Raw genomic sequence first — 20,267 nt, 5'->3', positions numbered from 1 at the left:
GGTCATCCTGGGGCGTGTTGGTTGTGCTTGTTAGGCTAGGCTTGTAGCAACACCAGCGTGCCCCAGCTGCTGCCCAGCCCCTCAAAGCAGGGGTTGGGTGTCTGTACAATTTTTTTTTTCCCCTCCAAACTATGATATTTGAGTTTTTTTTCTTACAGTATTTGAGAGCAGGTGGAGCTGAGAGCCCCCCTCTGCATCGGCACCCCACTAGGGCTGGGGTTAAAATTCAGAGCTGCTGTAAGGCGCATCCTGGGGACGCTTGGGGCTGAGCAGTGGGGATCGGGGAGGGGTGCAGGCGGTGATTTGGGGAGCGCACGGGGGCTCTCGGAGCGGCGGTTGGCGGTTGGCTGCTGGCCGTCGTAGGGAGGAGGCACCGTGCCGACGGGGAGGCTGGAGCGAGACCCAGTTAATCACTTGTGTTATCGATAACGAGCTGCTCAGGGCTGTCGGAAGGAATTTCTGGGCGTTTGATTCCGCGCCAGGGCTCGGCTCCGGCCATTGTTGCAGCGCTGAATCCTCGCGGCTGCTCGGGCCGTGTTTGAGTTGGACCAAAAGCTGTTTTAACAGCTGCCTCGGCCGGCGGAGCAGCCGGCATTAACTCTTGGGAGGCGGGCGGCGGCGATCGGCGCAGCTCCGCGTGCCGGCCGGGAGCGTCCGTGGGGTGCGCGGAGTGGGGCAGGGTGGCACGTGTGGGGTTGTCACTCGAGGAAAACGTTACTCCCAGTTAATGGAGGTGTTGCAGAAACCGCAGTTTGACAGCGTAGATTTGTTGTTAAGCTCCCAAAAAACGTGGTCGAGCTGACGGGCGTAAATAGTTACGGGTTAAATTTCCCCGAGTGTGGTGTGAGGATGGCAAAAGGAACCCGAAACAGCTTCAGTGTGGGGTGGGGAAAGACCTCGACCACGGAGCGGTGCGTGTTTGCGGAGGCTGCTTCTGAAGAAACTTAGTGCCCGCAGATACGTGCCGGGGGCGGAAAGCAGTGGTGGGGGGCTTTCCCCACGCGTGATCCCGGCTGGGTGCGTAAAACTGATTTTATGTGATCCGGCCTCTTTTTGGAGCGCAGCGGCTGCTCTGAGGACGGGGAGCTGTGCTAGTACCCAGCTATGTTTTCCTGAAGCCAGGGAAGTCCAGGCTAGCGCAAAGCTGCCGGGGCTGGTCCGTGACACTCAGTCCCGTGATGGAAGGGGACCAAAGTGACCCGAGAGTGTGGTGAGCGGGGCCACGTCCCTGCGCTGGCGAGCGCGGAGTGCACACAAAGGTGCTTTTGGTGCCTCTTTTGGGAGTCACCGCTTCCTCTTGCGCAGCCTGGAGGGGACGGGGAGGGGGATGCACGGGAGGGGATGCAGGGAAGGGGATGCACAGCGTGGCTGCTGGGAAGCCTCGTGCAGTCTGCGGGAGGCTGCTCGCTACTAACTGTTGCTTTTTCTTCTTCCCTTTTTTCAGACAGAAATTGCTAAAAGACTGAATACAATTTTAGCCCAGATCATGCCTTTTCTGTCACAAGAGGTAAGGATCTTTTCACACCCCGGATGGTGGATGCTGCTTCTCCCGGGGGGGTTTCCCCAGGAAGGCAGCATTGTGCCCCTCGGGGGGTCCCATGAGGACCAACAAACTTATGGTTTGGGGGTATGTGACTGCTCTGGGGTGCCCCGTGAGAAACGGGGCTCAGATCCCACGTGGGCATTGCAAACCCCTCGGAGTGGGGGAGAGCCAGACCCCACGAGGGTCTTTGCTCGGCCACGGGGGTCTGTGCCAAGCCCCTGGAGCAGAAAATGCTGCGGGGGAGCTGCTCCGGCTCCCCCTGCACCCCACGGTCGGTGGAGCTGGGTGTTGCTGCTCTCATGAGCAAAACACAGACAAAAAAAGGGGGTGACCAGCTGCTGCATGGGTCTGTTGGGGGGTCATGCCTCGGCCCGGTGCCCCCCGTGCCCGCCTCTGACCCAGCCGTGCACCTCTGTCCCCGCAGCACCAACAGCAAGTCGCTCAGGCTGTTGAGCGTGCCAAGCAAGTGACAATGACGGAGTTGAATGCTATCATCGGGGTACGTGGACTTCCCAATCTGCCTCTCACCGTGTGTATACCCCTTTTATTCCTATCATTTACCATAACCAGAGGCAATCCTGCGCTCAGGCGGGGTTAAAGAAGGGCGGCTCGCAGCACCCCGGTTGCCCCGCAGCCCCCCCCCCCCCCCCGCCAAAGCACCAAAACTCCCCCAATCTGGCATTGAGCGAGACGGGGGGTGGCAGCCCAGTCCCCCTCCCCGGGCGCTAATGCAGCACCGGGGGCCTCCGCCGGCCAAATTTGATGTTCTCTGTAAGATTGGGGAGTGGGGCTGGGTGCCCGGCAGCCCTCCCGGAGCCCCCTGAGCCCAGGCATGTCTCTGCGTGTGCTGTTGATGTGAAATGTGCTGTAAACTTGACGGAGTTGTTGTTCCATGCATTGACTTACCCGCTCCTGTCTTACCGGGCTCTCTCTCACAGATCTCAGGTGGTTTTTAAGACTAACAATTTTTATTCTCTCTTTAATTGATGTAAGAATCTCAGTCCTGCAGCAAACCTGCTCTCTGTTGGAGCTCCCTTAACCCTGGGACGTCAGCGTCCCCTGCCAGTGTCCTGAGAGGTGGCTCCAGAGCTCCTCTGGGTTTCGCTGTTTGTTTTCCAAAAAATACTGATTTTTTTTTTAAACTCTTTTTATTCACACTTTTTTCTTAAGCTACAAGGCTCTTTAGGATTCCCTTTGCTTTTTTATGCATTTTTCTGGTTTTTATGGGTAGCGCTAAGCATTGAAATGTGCTCCGGGCTCCTGCAGCCCTTGGGGCCGAGGAAAACCTCGGCTGCAGCCAGATCCCTTATGGTGGGGCGTGGGAAGCGTGTCTCGTTGGGTCGGTGCTGGGGTGGCAGGCAGCACCGCGCAGCTGCCTGGCCTCCTGCCTGGCCCTCGCACCTTCCCAGCGGGCTGGGAGGTGGGAACCGGTGGCAGAGGCAGCAAGCGAGGGAGATGCTCGGCTTAGAGCAGCTCAAAGTCGCAGCCAGGAGCCCAGGCAGCTAGAGGCAGATATTGGAATTCAATTAAGGTAAATGAGTGGGGCCCGTGACCCCCATTTTCAAGGTAATTGCTTCCTCGGATCAGAGCGAGTGTCGTCCTGTGATTAAGCAGCCAGCCATCTAATCGCTTTGCCTGACGAACTTCCAGGAGGCAGGAGCTCCTGGAAGCTGCCAGGAGAGCCCGGAGCTGATCCGGGCGAGCGCTGGGGTAGGACGGGCAGCGGGGAGCATCTCCCCCCGCGGTGCCTTGTCCGAGGGGAGGGGGGACGTGGGCTGGCAGGAGCGGGGCGAGCGATGCCATGTGCTCCGATGGCTTGAAGAGGAAGGGCAGAGCGTGTCTGAGACGTGCCGCCCGCTCCGGGCAGATGCGGAGCCGTTCTGGGTCACGGCTCCCTGCTGCTTGGTGGCTGCTGCACCTGCGCCGGTGCCCCCCCGAGACGCGAAACCGAGAGGGGTTTGGGTGTTTTTTTTTCCAGCAAACAGAATTTTTCCCCTCTGTGCGTGCGCAGGGGTTTGTTGTTGTAGGGTTGCTCATGTGGGGCAGATGGCTTGTGTGTGTCCGCTCCCCTCGAGCAGAGGAGGGCAGCACGCTGGGGCGTGCACGGACCCGCGCCCCTGCACCCCGTGTCCCACGGGGACACGCCACCGACGCGGGGGGGACAGGCGGCTCCGCTCTCCCCTGCCGTGCCTTGGGGCAAGAGAAGGCAACTCTATTTATAAACCGCACCAGCACCTTGGTGCAGGTGCTGCAAACAAAATTGACACACTGAAGAAAAAAAACCCACACCAAATCATTAAAACCTTTTTTTTTTTTTTTGCCCCTTTTGAGGTCAAGAACTGTTAATTTTATGCATCTAGGCCATTGTCTCACAGTTCCTCTGCTTCAGGCTTCTGTGAAATTGAGCCCTTGATTTGGTTATAGCTCTGGAAATTATTAGACTACTTTACTAAATTTAACGCAAGTGGTGAACTTAAGTGGTGAACCATTAAATCGGTTAACAAAGGCATGAAGCATGATGTACATAATCCAATTAAAAACACTCTACATACAAGATATTCCTTGCCAGGCTTCCTCATAAATTGTAACCTCCTTCATATCTTAACCATATTTGTCTGGCACATGCCAAGGGACCCCAGAAGGGAAACATCTCTGTGTCTGTGCATCTCCACCAGCTCTTGCCTGGCCCAGACCCGGGGGCTGGGCGATGCCCATGTCCCTGCCGTCACCTGGGCCTGGCTTTGCGGCGCCTTTCTCCGCAGCCCCTTGCTGGTGTCCTGGGCTCTGCGGGGACGTCGGTCCAGTCTGGGGTCATGCCAGCAGATGAGAAGCTGAACTGCAGCATCCTGAGCGGGTCTGGGCTTGCCCTTCACCGTGGGTGCCCTGGGGAGGTGTCGGGAGGGTCCCTGGCCCCAGAAGGCTGCCCCAAGTCCCCCCGCATGTACCCCACTGTATGCACGGCTTTGTCGGGCAGGGCTGTGATTGAGCCACCCAGTCTTGTCCCTGCTGCCGGCCGGGGTGTGGGCACCCACCCGAGGTGGCTGGCTCTGGGCGCAGGGGTGTGTATCTTTGGGTGGCGAACGTGGCTGAAGAGCCCTTCCTGGGGCTGTTTGCCGCAACCCCCTGCAAGATGTGGTTTTTAAAACAAACCTTTTTTTCAGAGAAGGGAATAAAGGGGAGGGGAGGTGGGCTTTTCAGCAGAGAAGGCACTGAGCAAGCAGCATTGCTGAGCTCTGCTGCGCCGTGGAGTGTCCCAGATGGGTTTTATCCCCCTCGGTGGAGTCTCCAGGATGCGATTCCCGAGCGCTGTGCAGGAGGGACGTGCATCGGCCGCTCCCTGGGCCGACACGCACGAACGCAGCGGAGCGATGCAGCCGGGAAGGATGGCAGAGATGGCCGCGGGGAGCTGCGAGCAGAGCCTGGGGATCCTCCAGCACCCCTGCGGGGCTGTGTGCTGGGCTCGCGGCTCATCATCCTCTCCTTGCCACGGGAGTGACCTGGCCGGGGCACGGCTGCTTCCAGCGGTGCCGCGATGGAGGTCTGCAGCCCTGAGATGTGATCTTTGCTACCTCGTGGAGCTTGGGCAGCCCAGCCATGACGCCGGATGGAGGGATGAGGCTTCAATCCGGAGCTGCTAAGCCAGGAGGCTTTCCAGATGGATTCTGCTCACCGGTTCCTGCCTGCCAAAGTGGAGGAAACCATCTTTAAATGTTATCTCAGGCCACAGTGGGATGTTCTGTCTTGACATTCATTTCCACTCCCCTGCGCTGGAGCAGGGCGGCTCAGGCCCTGTGGGGCCGGTCCCACGCAGCTCACCGAGCTGGATGGATGTATTTGCTGGCAGCTTAAAAAAAAAAAAAAAAGGGAAAAAAAAAAAAAGGAAGAAATCAGCAGTTTTCTGCTCTGCTGGAGGGCAAGGCTCAGGGTGGTGATTCTTCCTGCCTTCCCCGCTCTGCCCCGACTGGGTGCTGCTGCAGTTGCTCGTGGTGGAGCTACGTTGCCTCTGGGGGCCGTGCCGAGGCTGTGACCCCCGTCAGCATCGCTGGGCTGGAGTGTTGCTGCACGGACCCAGGGTGCCCGTGAGACTGTGACCCTTCTCCGGGGCTCCTGCTGCTGCCCGGGGTTGTCGCCCCGGGGTGGAAAGCTCCTGGGAGGAGTGTTATGCACTGCAGATGTTTCTGCCCACCGTGGAAATCGGAGATTGCTGAGGATAAAGCATGGGGTCTCTGCGCATCCCAGCCCCACGGGGTGGGCGCCGCTGCAAGGCTTGTGGGAGAGGAGCGTACCGTGCTGGAAAACCATCGGGGCCATTCTCCAGGGTGATGCTCCGGTATAATGGCCAGCCCTGCCTCTCACTTAAATGGGTGGAAATCACGTGAGACTGGGACTGTAAAGAGCCTTATTGATTTCAGCAAGAGCCGAGGCTCGGTTCCTCTTGCTTTGGTGTCACGAGGGATTGATCTCGATCTCAGTATGTGTGCATGGAGAGGAGGCAGGGGCCGCGCTCCGTGCTGTCGAGGGACATGCCGGCACGGTGCTGGCACCATCTGGCAGAGCCCCTGGGGCTGGGGACCCCCCTCGTGAGCCGTGGTGCTCCCCTCGCCCTGCCAGCAAGCTGTCCTTGCGCTGCTGCCTTGCGCGCGCTGCTTTGGGGATGCTCCCCCCACTCTGCCCCGTGCATGGAGCGGCCCAGCAGAAGCCAAAAGCTCCTGTTTTGGAGGACACAATGATTTATGCTTTTCCTATAACGGCTGCAGAGGCCTAATTGCCTTCCCGATTTGGCTTCTGCCACAGCTGAGACCTCTGCGCTGCCCGGAAGAAGCTATGTTTTAAGATAATGCATCTTCTCTGCCTGAAACTGCAGCTACTGCCTTTCAGATCTGGCTCCGGGTTGCATCCTGAGTGGGGATTTCCCTCTCCCCTCGCACATGGCTTAGAAACCAGCGCCTGGCAGGTGTGGGTCGCCCACCCGCTTTCCCTGCACCCAGCTCGGCCCCGGGCAGCAAGAGGCTGCTCGGTTCCCGCTGTGCCCGTCAGCATGTGACAGCAAGTCACCCCTTCCTGCTACCCCCTAAAATAAGTCCTTTAGTTGGGGGGTGGGTGGAACTGGTGCTTCCCCTGAAGACGTAGCCTCAGTGCGGGGTTTTTTCTGAAAAGCTGCATCCTGGCTCCTGCAGCCGGGCTGTGGGGGCCGGCGGGGTGGTTGCAGGGTGCACCAAGGTGGGTGCAGGGTGCCCCTGCCCGCGGCCTCGCTGGGGGCTGTCCGTGGGTCTGCGCGCATGGCTTTGCAGCCGTGCCGCCCGCTGCACCGCCGGCTCGTGGGGGGCTGCCGGCTCGTGCAGGCTGGAGGGGGCCCTCCCGTGCGCGGCGGGGTCGAGCTGTGCCCTGTGCAAAGCAAGAGTGTAGGACCTCGGAGGTTAAACCCGCTTCTCCTGCTTTCCCAGTGTGTTTTGTGAGCTGTGTCGCAGCGACTGGTGCTGCCCCGTGGGGCTGTGCTGGGTGTCACCCCAGCGCTGCAGAGCGTGAGCCGGGTTTGGGGGCACCTGGGTGCATCCCCTTGCAGCACTGGGGCAGATGTGCTGGAGATTTCCTTGATGGAAGCGTTGGAAATGTAGGGTCCCCCGTTTTTGGTGTATTCCTGCTGTGGTTTGAGCTGAGCCGCGCTGTGATGGCACGGCGGGAGCCCCTTCCTCCCTGGCTGTCGTGGTGCAGGGCTGGGACTGAGCCCCTTTGAGCCTTGCAGGAAGGGCCCTCATCTGCTTTCTGTCCGTGCCCCTTGGGGTGCCGGGGCACGGGCTGGTGATGCACCCGCTCACCGTGCCGCAGGACCCTCCTCCGCACGCAGCCCGGCTTGCCAGGAAGCCACCCGCTCTGGTGACCGCTTCTTGGCGGCACCGGGGAGGGAGCAAACCTGATCTGAGCTGGTCACGGGGACCCGGGGGAGGCGGGGGGGGCTCTGCTGCAGCTCGCTGTCCCCCCCACCCCAGCCTGTGACCCCCGCTAGAGGTCAGTTGCTCAAACGCAACATTCACCAGCATCTCCTTGGGTGCTGCTCGAGGTGGCTGTGGGTGCAGGCGGGAGCGTTGGGAATGTGAAGGCCAGGTCCGAGACCCTCCTGGCTACATCGCAGCTCTCCTTGGGGCGGAGGAGCCGCAGGAGTGGCGGCCTGGGGCTCTTGGACGTGACACCCCTGAGGGCAGACTGTTGACTCATGGCAATTTGGATTTCAGCTTGTTTTTTCAAGTTTGTATTTGAAATAGAAACGCAGGGGATGCGTTTGTTTTTTCCCCTGTCTCTCCCCAAAGCTGTCAGCTTTTTCCACCTAAAAACGAGCAGGCAATTCCCACGGCTGGATGTGTGCGTGCTGGGGTGGCCGGGGCTCGCAGCTCCCTAAGGCCCCCTGGGGAAGCAAGGAGCGGCTGGGGGGGGGCCATGCCCCGTCCTCGCCAGGCTGCAGCCGCTTGGCGTGTGCTGGGGCTGCGGGCGCTGGTGCCCGGCCCCACGGCTGGGGGAGAGGGTGCACCCACAGTTCAGCCAGCCCCAGTGCAGGGGGTGCTGGGCCGCCGTCGGAGCGGGACAGGAGCAGCAGGGTGGCAGGATGGGGCGTAGGCACCGTGCGGGCTGTTTTTCTTCCCACCATCAGGTGCCTTAAAGTCAGTCCTCAGAAAATAAGCAAAACTTTTCCTTTCTGAGGTGGCCTGCAAGGATTCTGGATGCTCGAGTTTTCTTTCTCTGGTTTAGCAGCTGGTGCTCCAGCCAGATCTGCTTTCTGCATCCTGGGTGGTATTTCTTTATTTTTTTGTACTTAACGTCTACCGAAAAGGAAAACCAGCCAAGTCTGCAGCGATGATGTGAATTGCCTTGAATTAAAGACGACTCCCGCAGCCTGGCCCGGGGTGCGGGTCCCACGCTGCGCTCCTGCCACCCGGCCGTGTCTGGGCGGCTGTGGTGGGGGAGCAGCCCCGGGGCACCCCACTCTGTCCCCTCCCACCCCTGCTAATGGGGCTTCTCCTTCCAGGCAGCCGAGCGGGGCAGCTCCCCGGGGCATCGCCTCGCTGCCCCCCCAGCGTGACGCCGGGCATGCCCCTCCGCAGCACCACTTGATGCCTCGAAACCCTCCCCACCCCTCCAGGTCCCGCTGCCCCCTCCCCGGCTCACTGGTTGGTTTCATTGCAGCAGCAGCAGCTCCAGGCTCAGCACCTCTCCCACGCCGCCCACGGGCCCCCGGTCCAGCTGCCGCCGCACCCCTCGGGCCTCCAGCCGCCGGGCATCCCCCCCGTCACCGGCAGCAGCTCGGGGCTGCTGGCTCTCGGCGCCCTGGGGAGCCAGGCACACCTCGCCGTCAAGGATGAGAAAAACCATCACGACCTGGACCACAGAGGTGAGAGCGAGGGGCTGCGTCGATGCTGTCCCTGGGGGCTGCTCGTCGCTGCGTCCTGCGGTGCTAGAAGTGCCCTGGTCCAGGCGTGGCTCGGCTCCCACCACCCCATCCCTCGGGGGAGTGGGCTTCAGGGGACAGGCTTCTGTTTTTACGGATGTGGCTTCCCCATAACGATGCTTGAGTCCCTTAGCTCAGCCTGGTGCCGCTGCAGCAATTCCCAGTGGCAGCTTCCAGGCGATCCCAAAGCTTTCCCTGCTTTTCTTGTTCACTGAGGTCAAAATGCTCCTTGGGAGCAGCCCAGGGATGCTGGGGTTTTTGAGGTGGTGGGGGAGGAGGGGACCTGCCTCCAGACTGCTCCTTTCGTTGCTCATTTAGGGCAGGGAATGCAAATAGCCCCAAGAAATGACCCGGGCGGGACGACCTCTGTCAGGTTGAGTTGCTCGTGTGCCCCCCGAGTTGGCGCACGGGTTTGAGTCCTTGCGGGCTTTGATGGAGTCTTCCTGCAAATCCTCTCCTCGTTGAGCCAAGCCTTAATGGTGAAGCAGCCTTCCTCCTCCTCCATCACTGTCGGAGACTTTCAGTGGTCTGGAAACAAGCAATACTCACTAGAAAACTTGTTTTTTCTTATTATTAACGATAAGATAATCTCCTTAGAAGGAAAAATGATGCATAAGTTGCGTTGCAAACCGACAGGATTGAAGCGTTTCCTCGCAAGTCCCCCTGCCCGTTTAACACACAGAGATCGGAGATCTTCCCCGTAATACGGCCGTCTGCAGGGCACTTGCCCGACAGCCTCACGAAGCTGTTGGCCTCTTCTGCCGGTGGATTTGGGGTGTTTTTTTCCTCCCCGTGGAAGCCAGTGAGGAAAAAAAAAAAACCTCTTGGTAGCAATTATCCAGTTACGTTCATTTTTCTGCACGGAGTCAAATTACCAGGAGATCCGGGGGAAGACGGGGCAGTTTCTGTACAAATGAACGGCCAAACCGCATCCCGCTGATGGGGCCGCAGAGGCGGTCGGTCGGGACCTTCTCCTGGGTTGATGACTTTGGGTACAGCAGCCTCGGGCCGATGCCGTTCCTCTTGCGTTTCAGGGCTTTTCCCCTTTCCTCCGTGCGCTTGGCCAAATAAATCACGTTGTCAAAAAGAAAAGGGGGAGGAGGCAGCGGGAGCTGGATGAACAAGGGGTATGGATTTTAAAGCAAAGCTGAAGGGAGCCCAGATAGGTTTTGAGTTGAGGCAGGAGGCCGTGCAGTGAGGAGCTTCTAGATCTTTTTTTTTTGTTGTTGTTTTAAGACTTATTCTAACTTGCTTTATTTCTCTGTCTCTTTATTTTGGCTGTGACCTCGCCTCTGACACCATCCTCTTCTAAAAGAGCGAGACTCAAGTGCAGTAAGTCCCATTAACCTCCTTTTTTCCTCAGTTTCTGGTGATGGCGTGTTTTTGTTTTATCTATTGTTCTAAAAAGCAGGCTCGTGGGTGTGAGCACCAGGGATGTCTTTTGCACAGGTCCTATTTAATGAAAAAAAAGGCAAGAGGCAAAAAAAAAACCCAACCAACCCAACCCGCCCTGGCTGGAATTGCTGCTGGGCTGTCGGCTGTGCCAGGGCGAGCGGAGCCGCCTCCTCCGGGCCGGTTATGAGATTTGGTTTAAATCTTTTTGATTGCCGCAGAGCTTCGAGATTCGGTTTCAATTGACTAAGCCCTGTGAATGAGCGCAGTCAAGTCTGCGCGGCTAAAAATCCTTCGGCGATTAGGAAAGCTATTTTATTCCTGATCGCTCTTCTATTATCTTGGGTCATCTAATCTGTCGGGATGGGTTTGGCTATTACGCTGTGTTAAGTAGGACTTGGAAGGTCAAGCAGTTAACTAACCAGCTAAATAACCGTGGTGGAGGGCAACCGTCACCTCCAGCGCGGCTGCTTTTTATTTGCATCCCTGACATCTTGGCGCCTATAGCAGCGGGTTGGGTCCTTGTTTTGCTGGGTGCAGTGCCCGAGCGCGGATGGAGAGGGTGCCGAATGTATTTTTTTCCAGTGGGCAGAGGCTGGTAGGAGCCTGGAGGGGGGCTGCCCTCCCCATGGAGGGGGCTGAGCCCGTGCCCCCCGCCCCTGGGGCGCACAATGCCGCCGCCGTCTCGGGGAAAAGCTGGCAGGACAAAGCCCGGCTGAGCCGCGGCTTTGCGGCGATTTCCTGCCATCCCCGAGCCCACAAATGGGCCTTTTGAGAGCCGGGGGTGGATGGGAAGGAAAGTGCCATTTAAGGGGGGAGCGGGGAATTGGGCATCATTAACCTGCCCCTTCGCCGGGGAGGGGTCTGGCAGAGATGGGAAGCTTCCCGATCTATAAAATAAAAACACGAGGTATTCCCTGTGGAGGTTTAATGCGCACGATAATCAGAGTTAGTCATTCATATTTTCCTAGCCTTGCCTGCGCAATAAAAAATATTTAGTTTCTTGGCGGCGGGCCAGCGGCAGGCTGAATGGATCGATGCCTCTAAATGCTTGACATGATTCTCTGGTAGCTGCGAGGTTTTTCAGCATGACTGCCTGAGAAGAAAGACCCCGGTGTTATCCAAAGCTGCTTATTGGGTACTGAGGAGAAACATGAACTGCTTTAGTTCTCCCTTTCAGCTGGGAAAGAAAGGCGGGCAGAGGGGCTTAGGAACATTTCTGCTTAGCAGGGGTGGCAGGCTCTGCTACGAGACATGAAATGATGGTAATTTCTCTTTGCCGCTCCGAGAAACTAATTGAAGGGCATCTGCGCGGGGCCGGGGCCGTGCCGCAGGGCGATGCGGGGCCGGGCTTTCTCCAGCGCTCTCGAGGAGGTTTTGTGCTGCCGTTTTTGCTCCCAGCCCAATCCCGGCATGTGAGGGGTTTTCCTGGGAATGCCAGCATCTCCTGGGCTTTGCTGCGGGCACAGAAAGCCCCCCCGGCCCTGAGCAGAGCTGCGCCGCGGGGGGCTCAGCTCTGCTGCTCCCGGTGACGTGGAATTTTCCAAACGTTTTTTGGATGCCCTTTGGCTCGGCAGAGCTCGGCTGCTGGCGTGGCTTAGCCGGGGTGAAGCAGCTCCTTTGCTCCCCTAATGGACGCAGGGGATGAGGCCCCGGCTCTGCTGATGCTGGAGGAAGCACCTGTGGGCTCTCATGGGTGCCAGCCCTCGTCCAAAGCCTTTCCCCTGCCCAGGGCTGGGGCAAAGCTATGTGCTCCCTTTGGGGGGTGGAGGGTGATGGAGACATGGCTGGTGCTCCCTGTGGGGGGCAGAGGGTGATGGAGACAGGGCTGGTGCTCCCCGTGGGGGGCGGAGGGTGATGGAGACGGGGCTGGTGCTCCCCATGGGGGGCGGAGGGGGGTGGAGACGTGGCTGGCGCTCCCCATGGGGGGCAGAGGGTGATGGAGACAGGGCTGGTGCTCCCCGTGGGGGGCGGAGGGTGATGGAGATGGGGCTGGTGCTCCCTGTGGGGGGTGATGGAGACGGGGCTGGTGCTCCCCGTGGGGGCAGAGGATGGAGATGGGCCTGGTTTAGGGGAGCACAGCTTTTCTCCTCTCTGCACTGCCCAGTACCTGCTGGTGGATCCCAGCGGCTGCTGGGAGCTGCTGCAGTTGCACATCACTCCCTTCCAGGGTTTGCCTTTTTAAACAACCATCTCCTCCCTGTTTTCTGCCGCGCTGTTGCAGTAAATAGGCTTGGGTGCCCACGAGCAGCCTTGCTGGAACGGAGCAGCATCCCCGGGGCTCGAAGCAATGCTCAGGGCAGCCGTGGCCATCCTCCAGCCCAGGCTGGACCCTGTCCCCAGCACCCCAGTATGGTGGGGCCGTGGGCTCTCACCCCACTGCTGGGGTTTCACAGTCTAGGGCAGGGCTGGATTTCGGGCTCGGTGCTGGCTGGAGGGCTGTTTGTGGCACCTTCTAAGCTGCTGCTTGTGAATTCCCGTTTCCTTCTGTTTCCAACTTGAAGCTTTTGTCTTGTTATTGCAGAATAATTCCGTTTCGCCCTCGGAAAGCCTGAGAGCCAGCGAGAAGCACCGGAGCTCTACAGACTACAGCATCGACTCCAAGAAGCGGAAAGCAGAGGAGAAGGACAGCATGAGCCGATATGTGAGTGGCGGGGACGGGTTGCGGCCAGGGGGTGCTGAGAGCCGCGGGGGGACGCGGTGCCAGGAGGCACGGGGTCTGCGGCACGCGTTTGGGCAGGGCTTTGGGTGGGAGAAAGCGGGGTTTGGGTAAAACTTTCTAAATATGGTGTGGGTGACCTGTGTCCTGCTGCTGGCGGGGTTCGGCGCCCTGGGGGGCTGCCCCCCACCCCGGGGTTTGGCAGCTCTCTGCGGGATGTAACTCGCTTTGTGTTTCAGGACAGCGATGGTGACAAGAGCGATGACCTGGTGGTCGACGTCTCCAATGAGGTGAGCCGTGGGGGCGTTTTGGCAGGTCCGCTCCTCTCCCTGCAGCACGGTGGGGGTTTGGGGGTGAGTGGCTCCTTGCCACGGGCCCAATTCCTGCCTGAAAGAGGAGCCGGAGGGAGCCCCCCACTGCTGCTGGGGGTGCCAATGCTTTCTCCTGTCTCGCAGGACCCTGCCACCCCCCGGGTCAGCCCAGCCCACTCCCCCCCGGAGAACGGCATAGACAAAGCCCGCGGGCTGAAGAAGGGGGACGCGCCAAACAGCCCGGCCTCAGTCGCCTCCTCCAGCAGCACTCCCTCCTCCAAGACTAAAGACCTGGGCCACGTACGTCCTTCGTCCTGCCGAGGGGGGGGGTGGGGTCCCGCCAGCCGTGGATGCTCACTGGGTCTGGGGGCTTGCCGAGCAGGGGCTGCAGATGACGGTTGTCGAACCCCATCCCTTTTTGACATCCTTTCTCCATCCAGAATGACAAATCGTCGACGCCCGGGCTCAAGTCAAACACTCCGACGCCGAGGAATGACGCTCCGACCCCGGGGACGAGCAGCACCCCGGGGCTGCGGCCGATGCCCAGCAAGCCGACCGGCATGGACCCCCTGGGTGGGTACCGGTCCCCTGGGTGCCCTGCGGTCCCCCGGTGCCCCCTCTCTGCAGTTGTCCCCAGCACGGCTTCAGCCTGTGCCCTCCGTTGGGGGCACAGTACCTTGGGTGGGGGGAGGTATGAGGCTTACTGGGGACCTAATGCAGCTCAGGACAGGGACGGGTGGTCCCCACACCAGAGGTGGGGTGCGGAGGGAGGTCCAGCCATCACATTTCCTCCCCTGGGACGAGTGGGGCTGGATGCTGGTGGGCTCCGTCCCCTGACCGTGTCCCCAACCCCCTGCAGCCTCGGCCCTGCGGACGCCCATCTCCATCGCGGGCTCCTACGCGGCTCCCTTCGCCATGATGGGGCACCACGAGATGAACGGTTCGCTCACTAGCCCCGGCGCCTACGCGGGGCTCCACAACATCCCCCCGCAGATGAGCGCCGCTGCCGCCGCCGCTGCCGCCTATGGCCGGTCGCCAATGGTGAGCTTTGGAGCTGTACGTAGCACTTTTAGCTCCTTTTCTCGCTCCCGGTGGGGTGGTGGGTGCAGGGAGGGTCGAGAGGGGTGCGGGGGTGGGGGCTTCCCTATGTCAGCTGTGAGACTGGGGCTCCTTGCTGGCTGCATTTTGAATCGGCCACCAGTGAAGGGTGCTGGGCATGGAGATGCCTCCCCATGGGGTGACGTGCACGTGCCACTTCATTGGGGGTTTATCCTTCCCCACCCCATGCATAGGAAGTACCTGCTGTGCAGCCCCCTTCCCCTTAGTCTTGCTAAACAGTCAATTGTACGCTTTAAGGCCAAATACAGGTAAAACAAGACGTAAAACGCTGCCATTAATGCAGAGATGTGGGTTTCTGCAGCCTGGGTGCTGGGCATGGCTTGGCTGCTCCTGTCCCTGGGGCGCTGGGGACAGCACAGGGAGGGGAGGGTGAGCATGTCCCACGCTGGTCCTCGCAGACCAGAAACCTTTGGCTAATTCCCCAGTCCTCCCCCTTTCCGCCAGGGAAAGAGTAATGGTTAGCTATTGAGCAGCAAGGGAAAAGAGGGAGCCACCGAGTGTCCCCGTGCCTGCCCGGGCTCGCCGACGGGAAGCTGTTTGCTCGCGTGCCCAGCTTGTGCCTGGCCTTACCCACGTGTGTGTCTCTTGGCAGGTTGGTTTTGACCCACACCCACCCATGAGAGCCCCCGGCCTGCCCTCGAGCCTGGCGTCCATCCCCGGAGGGAAGCCGTAAGCCCCTCTTGGTCTTTTTATGCTCTGGGTGGGGATGAGGGTGCCCGGGAGGGAGAGGAGCGTGGGGCTTCACCCGGGGCTGGCTCCGGCCGAGCCCCTGGAGAGCAGCGGTGGCCTCCAGCCCCCAGCAAGGCATGACCTGGCAGCCAGGTTGCAATGCCCACCCAACCCCCCCTTACCCTGGATTTGCAGCAAACCTCTGCCTCCGGGTCTGACCCCCTGTTTGCCCTCCCCCGGTAGAGCCTACTCCTTCCACGTGAGCGCCGACGGGCAGATGCAGCCGGTCCCCTTTCCCCACGATGCCCTGGCGGGTCCCGGCATCCCGCGGCACGCCCGGCAGATCAACACGCTGAGCCACGGGGAGGTGGTGTGCGCCGTCACCATCAGCAACCCCACCAGGCACGTCTACACCGGGGGCAAGGGGTGCGTGAAGATCTGGGACATCAGCCAGCCGGGCAGCAAGAGCCCCATCTCCCAGCTGGACTGCCTGGTAAGGGGGCTCGGGGCAGCGCTGCCTCGTGCCCAGGAGCTGGAGCATCCCTGAAGCGCGCGAGCCACAGCTCCTGGTCCCCAAGGATTTGTCCCCCCCCCGCTTTCCCCCGCCTCTAATGCGGTGAATCGTTCATCACCCTCCTGCTAACATCGCTTCTCCCTCCAGAACAGGGATAACTACATTCGCTCCTGCAAACTCCTCCCCGACGGCCGCACGCTGATCGTGGGAGGGGAGGCGAGCACGCTCACCATCTGGGACCTGGCTTCCCCCACACCCCGCATCAAGGCCGAGCTGACCTCCTCTGCCCCCGCCTGCTACGCCCTGGCCATCAGCCCCGACGCCAAAGTCTGCTTCTCCTGCTGCAGCGACGGCAACATCGCCGTGTGGGACCTGCACAACCAGACGCTCGTCAGGTGAGCCAGCCTCGGCACCCGGCCGCGGCGGGAGGTCTGGCGGCAGCTTTTTCTCTAAAATCGGGGTCTTTCTGGCCGTGTCTCGGCGTGAGGGCCTTGGGGGATGGCGACAAGAATGCTATCTCGTGATGTTTTGTCTGTAAGCGAGCCCAGCGGCCTTGGCTGGGCTGGCGCCCTGGGGAAGGACGCTCCCTGGATGGATTTCCAGGCGTGCTTGGCGTACGGAAGCCCTGTAAACACAGCCTGAACGCTACCTCCCTCGAAGCAACCTATGCGCTTTTTGCTCGCGTTCCCCTTGATCTGCATTACTCTCTGTTGTTTGAAGGCAATTCCAAGGCCACACAGACGGTGCCAGCTGCATAGATATCTCGCACGACGGTACGAAGTTGTGGACGGGGGGTCTGGACAACACAGTGCGCTCCTGGGACCTGCGGGAAGGGAGGCAGCTCCAGCAGCACGACTTTACCTCCCAGGTGAGCGCAGGGTGCCCTTGGCAGGGAGGATCGTCCTGGCCTCATCGTGCAGCTCCTCCTGGAGTCCCTGTGCAGCGGTTTATCCATCCACGGAAGCCAGGGCAGCCTGCTCGGCAGCTGGTCCGTGCGTGGCTGTGGCAGGGGGCAATTTCTGCTGGGAAAGTGCCCTGCACTTGCCCCTGTTAGCTCTGTGCGTGCCTGTCCTCGCTGCTTTAAGTGTAACCCAAGAGTGTTCAAGGCAGTAAGAGCCGCAGGGCCCCCCTGGCTCTTGTTTCAGCTCTTTACCATTGCTTTTTCATCCGCTGCAAGACTAGGCTGCCATTAAGAAAGCAGTGCTTGCCTAGGGATGCCCGTGGGCATTGCAGGCTGGCTCTGGGTGTCCCAGCTGCAGGACTCGGGCATCTGCCTCCTCCTGCAGACCCTCCCAGAGCCCCTGTCCAAAGGGGCAAAGCTGGGACCTCGTGTCGTCTTGGCAAGTGCAGCAGTCTCCGTGGGCCGGGAGCCACCCCGGCGTTCACAGGTCTCATGCGGCTGCTGCAAACATGTGGATGTGCCTCTCCCAAATCCTGCTGCACCTCTCCAGGGCTGGCCAGCAACCTCCGCCAGTGCCGTACGGCTGGTGAAGCTGGAGTTGCGTCATCAGGGTGCAGAAGGGCAGCGGCGTGGCCGGGGTCTCTGCTGCGTCCCAGCCGCCGACCCCGCGGCGCTGGCGGTCGGGACTTCCCGCTGCGTTAACGCTGGGCATCCAGAAGCCGTGCCGTTGTGGTTTACAGCGCATGAGTAGCCACAGCTTAGAGCTTATTTAGTCTCGCTGCCTTCCACGCTGAGTTTTCCTCCTCTGGAGGATGCTTGGAAGGTGCTTTCCTTCCAAAGACAGAAGTGCTGTCCCTGCGAGAGGCTGCGTTTCAACCTCATCCAGGGCAAGAGCCAGCTCCTGGCTTTGCTGTGCCCGCGTTTCAGCGGCTGGGGCCACTCGGTGATTTAAGAGGACCAGGCTGCGTCATCCATCCCCCGTCTGTCGGGCTGTTTCTCTTCTGAATTGCTGGCCTTGCCAGCGCTGCGGGCGAAGCATCGCGTTGTTACAGTGGTCAGCGGGATCGCCCCCAGCTCGGCTCGTGCCCGGGCGATCAGAGTCTCTCCCCGATGGGGAGTTGTCGGGGGCGCGGAGGTGGCTGCAGGCAGAGCTGGTGGGTGCGAAGCCACCCCCCTGAGCACCCCTCCGTCCCCCTGCAGATCTTCTCACTGGGGTACTGCCCGACGGGCGAGTGGCTCGCGGTGGGCATGGAGAGCAGCAACGTGGAAGTGCTGCACCACACGAAACCCGACAAGTACCAGCTGCACCTCCACGAGAGCTGCGTCCTCTCCCTCAAGTTTGCCTACTGCGGTAAGCGGCCCTAAATTCAGCGGATCCGGCCCTAAATTCTGCTCCCCTGGCTCCTTCGGTGACAGCTGGGGATGCGCGCGAGCGCCGCGTCAAGGAGGGGGTGATGCACGGTGGGGCGGGGGTGCGCGGAGGCTTCCAGCAGGATCCGTCCCACGGATGGTGGAGACACGAGGGTTATCCCTGGAAAGGATCCTCCTGCTCTACCCGGTCGCGGTTGCCCATGGCCGCACGCTTGCCCGCGTGCGAGCGCCGGGATGTGTCCCGTCGGGAGGGGCTGGGGCGAGCCTCTCTGGAGAACCTCTGGATGTTCCAATTTCTCCAAAATCTCCCAATTTCTGAGGGTAAACAGCCAGAAGCCTCCCGGGGCAGGGGGAAGGCTGGCCGTGGGGCGGGTTGGGGGGGGGGTCACCAGCGGCAGCTTTCGGCTGCTGACACCGTGTTTCCCCGGGCACAGGTAAATGGTTTGTGAGTACTGGAAAAGACAACCTGCTCAACGCCTGGAGGACGCCCTACGGAGCGAGCATCTTCCAGGTAGGAGGCTGCTTGGGATGGGCACGGGGGTAGGCAGCGCCTGGACCCCCCTCTCGGCGTCATCATGGGGGGCTGCCAGCCCTGGGGAGGGGGGAAAATCCTTGTTGGGGTGGCCAGATCGCGCTACCCAGCGTGCAGGGTGGGGTGGTGCCACCGGCGTGGATGCCGCTCGGCGCAACGCGGCTGCCTCGTCGGGAAACCAAACTGATGGTTTGTCTTTTCTCCCCCCCTCCCCTTTTTCCAGTCCAAGGAATCCTCGTCCGTCTTAAGTTGTGACATTTCAGCGGATGACAAGTACATCGTCACGGGCTCTGGTGACAAGAAGGCCACAGTCTACGAGGTCATCTACTAACCCCGGATTTTATAGCAGGGCTGGCAACTCCCGGCACCGGCGGTGGCAGGACTCGGGTGGCCGCCGAGGAGCGGCCGGGGGCTCGGGGGGGGCTGCCGCGGGGCGGCCCCCGGGGCTCGGCCACGGACCGGCACGCTCCGGCGCGGCTCTGCCTCGAGGGCCCGGCGTACAATACACACGGATTTATTTGGAGGTCTGCAAATATGGCACACATTGAAGCCCTAAATGAATTTTTTTTTTTTTTTTTTGGTTGGTTTTAGGGTTTTGGGTTTTATTTTGAAAAAAAAACCAACAAAACGACCTTTTTTTTTTTTTTTTTTTTTCCTGGTTTTCTGGTTCTTTCCGTCTGCGCTTTGGTGGCACTATAAAGGACTTATTTTTTATTGTGACTTTTTTTTTTTTTGTGCATCCTGCATAAGACTTGTGAAAAATGTAAATAATGGACTAGTAAATAGCATTGGAAGGGTGGGGGACCCCTCCCGGTACACTAGTTGTGTATTTTTCGTCTGCTGTAATTGTATTCCACTGATGGTTTTGGTGGTGGCAATTTTTATTTTTTATTTTTTTTTTCCTCCCCCTCCCCGAAGCGTCCGTGGGGACGCGCCTTTGCCGTGCAGCGCGTAACCAGGCTGAGCAAAGATGTCCACTGGTGAAAGTTGTTCCTACTGTCGTACCCGTGCGTTGTTCGGTGTGTTAGTGATGGTGGGACGCTGCTGGGACCGCGGGGGACTCGGTCGGATCCTCAGCTACTGACGGGACATCAGCAACACAATCACCTTTTTTTTATATATGGATTTTCTTTTTTTTTGTTTTGTTTTTTTTTTTTTTGTTTTTGTTTTGTTTTTTTTTTTTTTTTGTGCTCGTATGTTTGAAGAAAAGGGGAAGCCCATGCTGCGGGATCGTCTGCGCAAGCCCTTCTTGGTCTTCGGACAGAAGCAATGAGGAGTGATTTCAAAGAAAGCATAGTAAATTCAGCTCAGGGAGCCACGAAAGATAATAGCAACTTATGTGTTTTGTATTCAAATGAAAGTAAAGAATTAGAATTGATAACCTTTAAAATACAGTTTTTTTAAAAGCAAAGTTTACTAACAAGTAGGGTTTGTGTGTGGTGGGGGGAAGGGGCTGGCTTTGGTAGGGTCCTGTGGGCTATATGGTCTCGTGTCTTCTGGTATATAGGTTCCGATGAAGCAAACCCCCTCCCCGCACAGGCTGCGTTTCAGCGTTTTGTACTAAAGGGGTTTAAAAAAAAAAAAAAAAAAAAAAACATAACGGGAAATAAAAGTATTTGTGTAGCAGAAGCGCTCACCCTGTATTGTAGCATATGGAAGAGAATTTTTATACTGCATTTTTATGGATTATTTTTTAATTTTTTGATTTTAATCTGGTCAAAAAAAAAAAAAAAACCAACCTAAAGGCTTAGGGTTCAGGTGAGAACTGCCTGGTTTAGATGTGCATAGTACAGACAGCGGAGAGGAGGATGAAGCGGA

The 20,267-nt window shown here is 59.3% G+C and overlaps 1 protein-coding gene across 8 annotated transcripts in view; it reads left to right on the top strand.

Annotated features, from left to right (window-relative positions):
* TLE3 (TLE family member 3, transcriptional corepressor) overlaps positions 1 to 20,049 on the top strand; it is a 29,149-nt gene extending 9,100 nt beyond the window's left edge. For 2 of the 8 annotated variants that reach the window (XM_075100831.1, XM_075100839.1), the window contains 16 exons: positions 1,445 to 1,507; positions 1,968 to 2,072; positions 8,720 to 8,924; positions 10,297 to 10,313; positions 12,898 to 13,017; positions 13,272 to 13,322; positions 13,488 to 13,643; positions 13,784 to 13,916; positions 14,203 to 14,399; positions 15,055 to 15,131; positions 15,375 to 15,624; positions 15,793 to 16,040; positions 16,366 to 16,513; positions 17,747 to 17,897; positions 18,352 to 18,428; positions 18,673 to 20,049. In XM_075100831.1, coding sequence (XP_074956932.1) covers positions 1,445 to 1,507; positions 1,968 to 2,072; positions 8,720 to 8,924; positions 10,297 to 10,313; positions 12,898 to 13,017; positions 13,272 to 13,322; positions 13,488 to 13,643; positions 13,784 to 13,916; positions 14,203 to 14,399; positions 15,055 to 15,131; positions 15,375 to 15,624; positions 15,793 to 16,040; positions 16,366 to 16,513; positions 17,747 to 17,897; positions 18,352 to 18,428; positions 18,673 to 18,780 — 2,106 coding nt within the window. In that variant the 3' untranslated portion in view covers positions 18,781 to 20,049. The remainder of the gene's footprint in view (positions 1 to 1,444; positions 1,508 to 1,967; positions 2,073 to 8,719; positions 8,925 to 10,296; positions 10,314 to 12,897; positions 13,018 to 13,271; positions 13,323 to 13,487; positions 13,644 to 13,783; positions 13,917 to 14,202; positions 14,400 to 15,054; positions 15,132 to 15,374; positions 15,625 to 15,792; positions 16,041 to 16,365; positions 16,514 to 17,746; positions 17,898 to 18,351; positions 18,429 to 18,672) is intronic. The other 6 variants (XM_075100838.1, XM_075100836.1, XM_075100837.1 and 3 more) reach the window with 6 other exon arrangements.
* The last annotated feature ends 218 nt before the right edge of the window (positions 20,050 to 20,267 follow it).

The sequence above is a fragment of the Phalacrocorax aristotelis genome, chromosome 7 (assembly GCF_949628215.1).
Source record: "Phalacrocorax aristotelis chromosome 7, bGulAri2.1, whole genome shotgun sequence".
Taxonomy (NCBI): Eukaryota; Metazoa; Chordata; class Aves; order Suliformes; family Phalacrocoracidae; genus Phalacrocorax; species Phalacrocorax aristotelis.
Note: the sequence above shows the minus strand (reverse complement) of the source record. Positions and strands in the feature narration are given on the sequence as shown.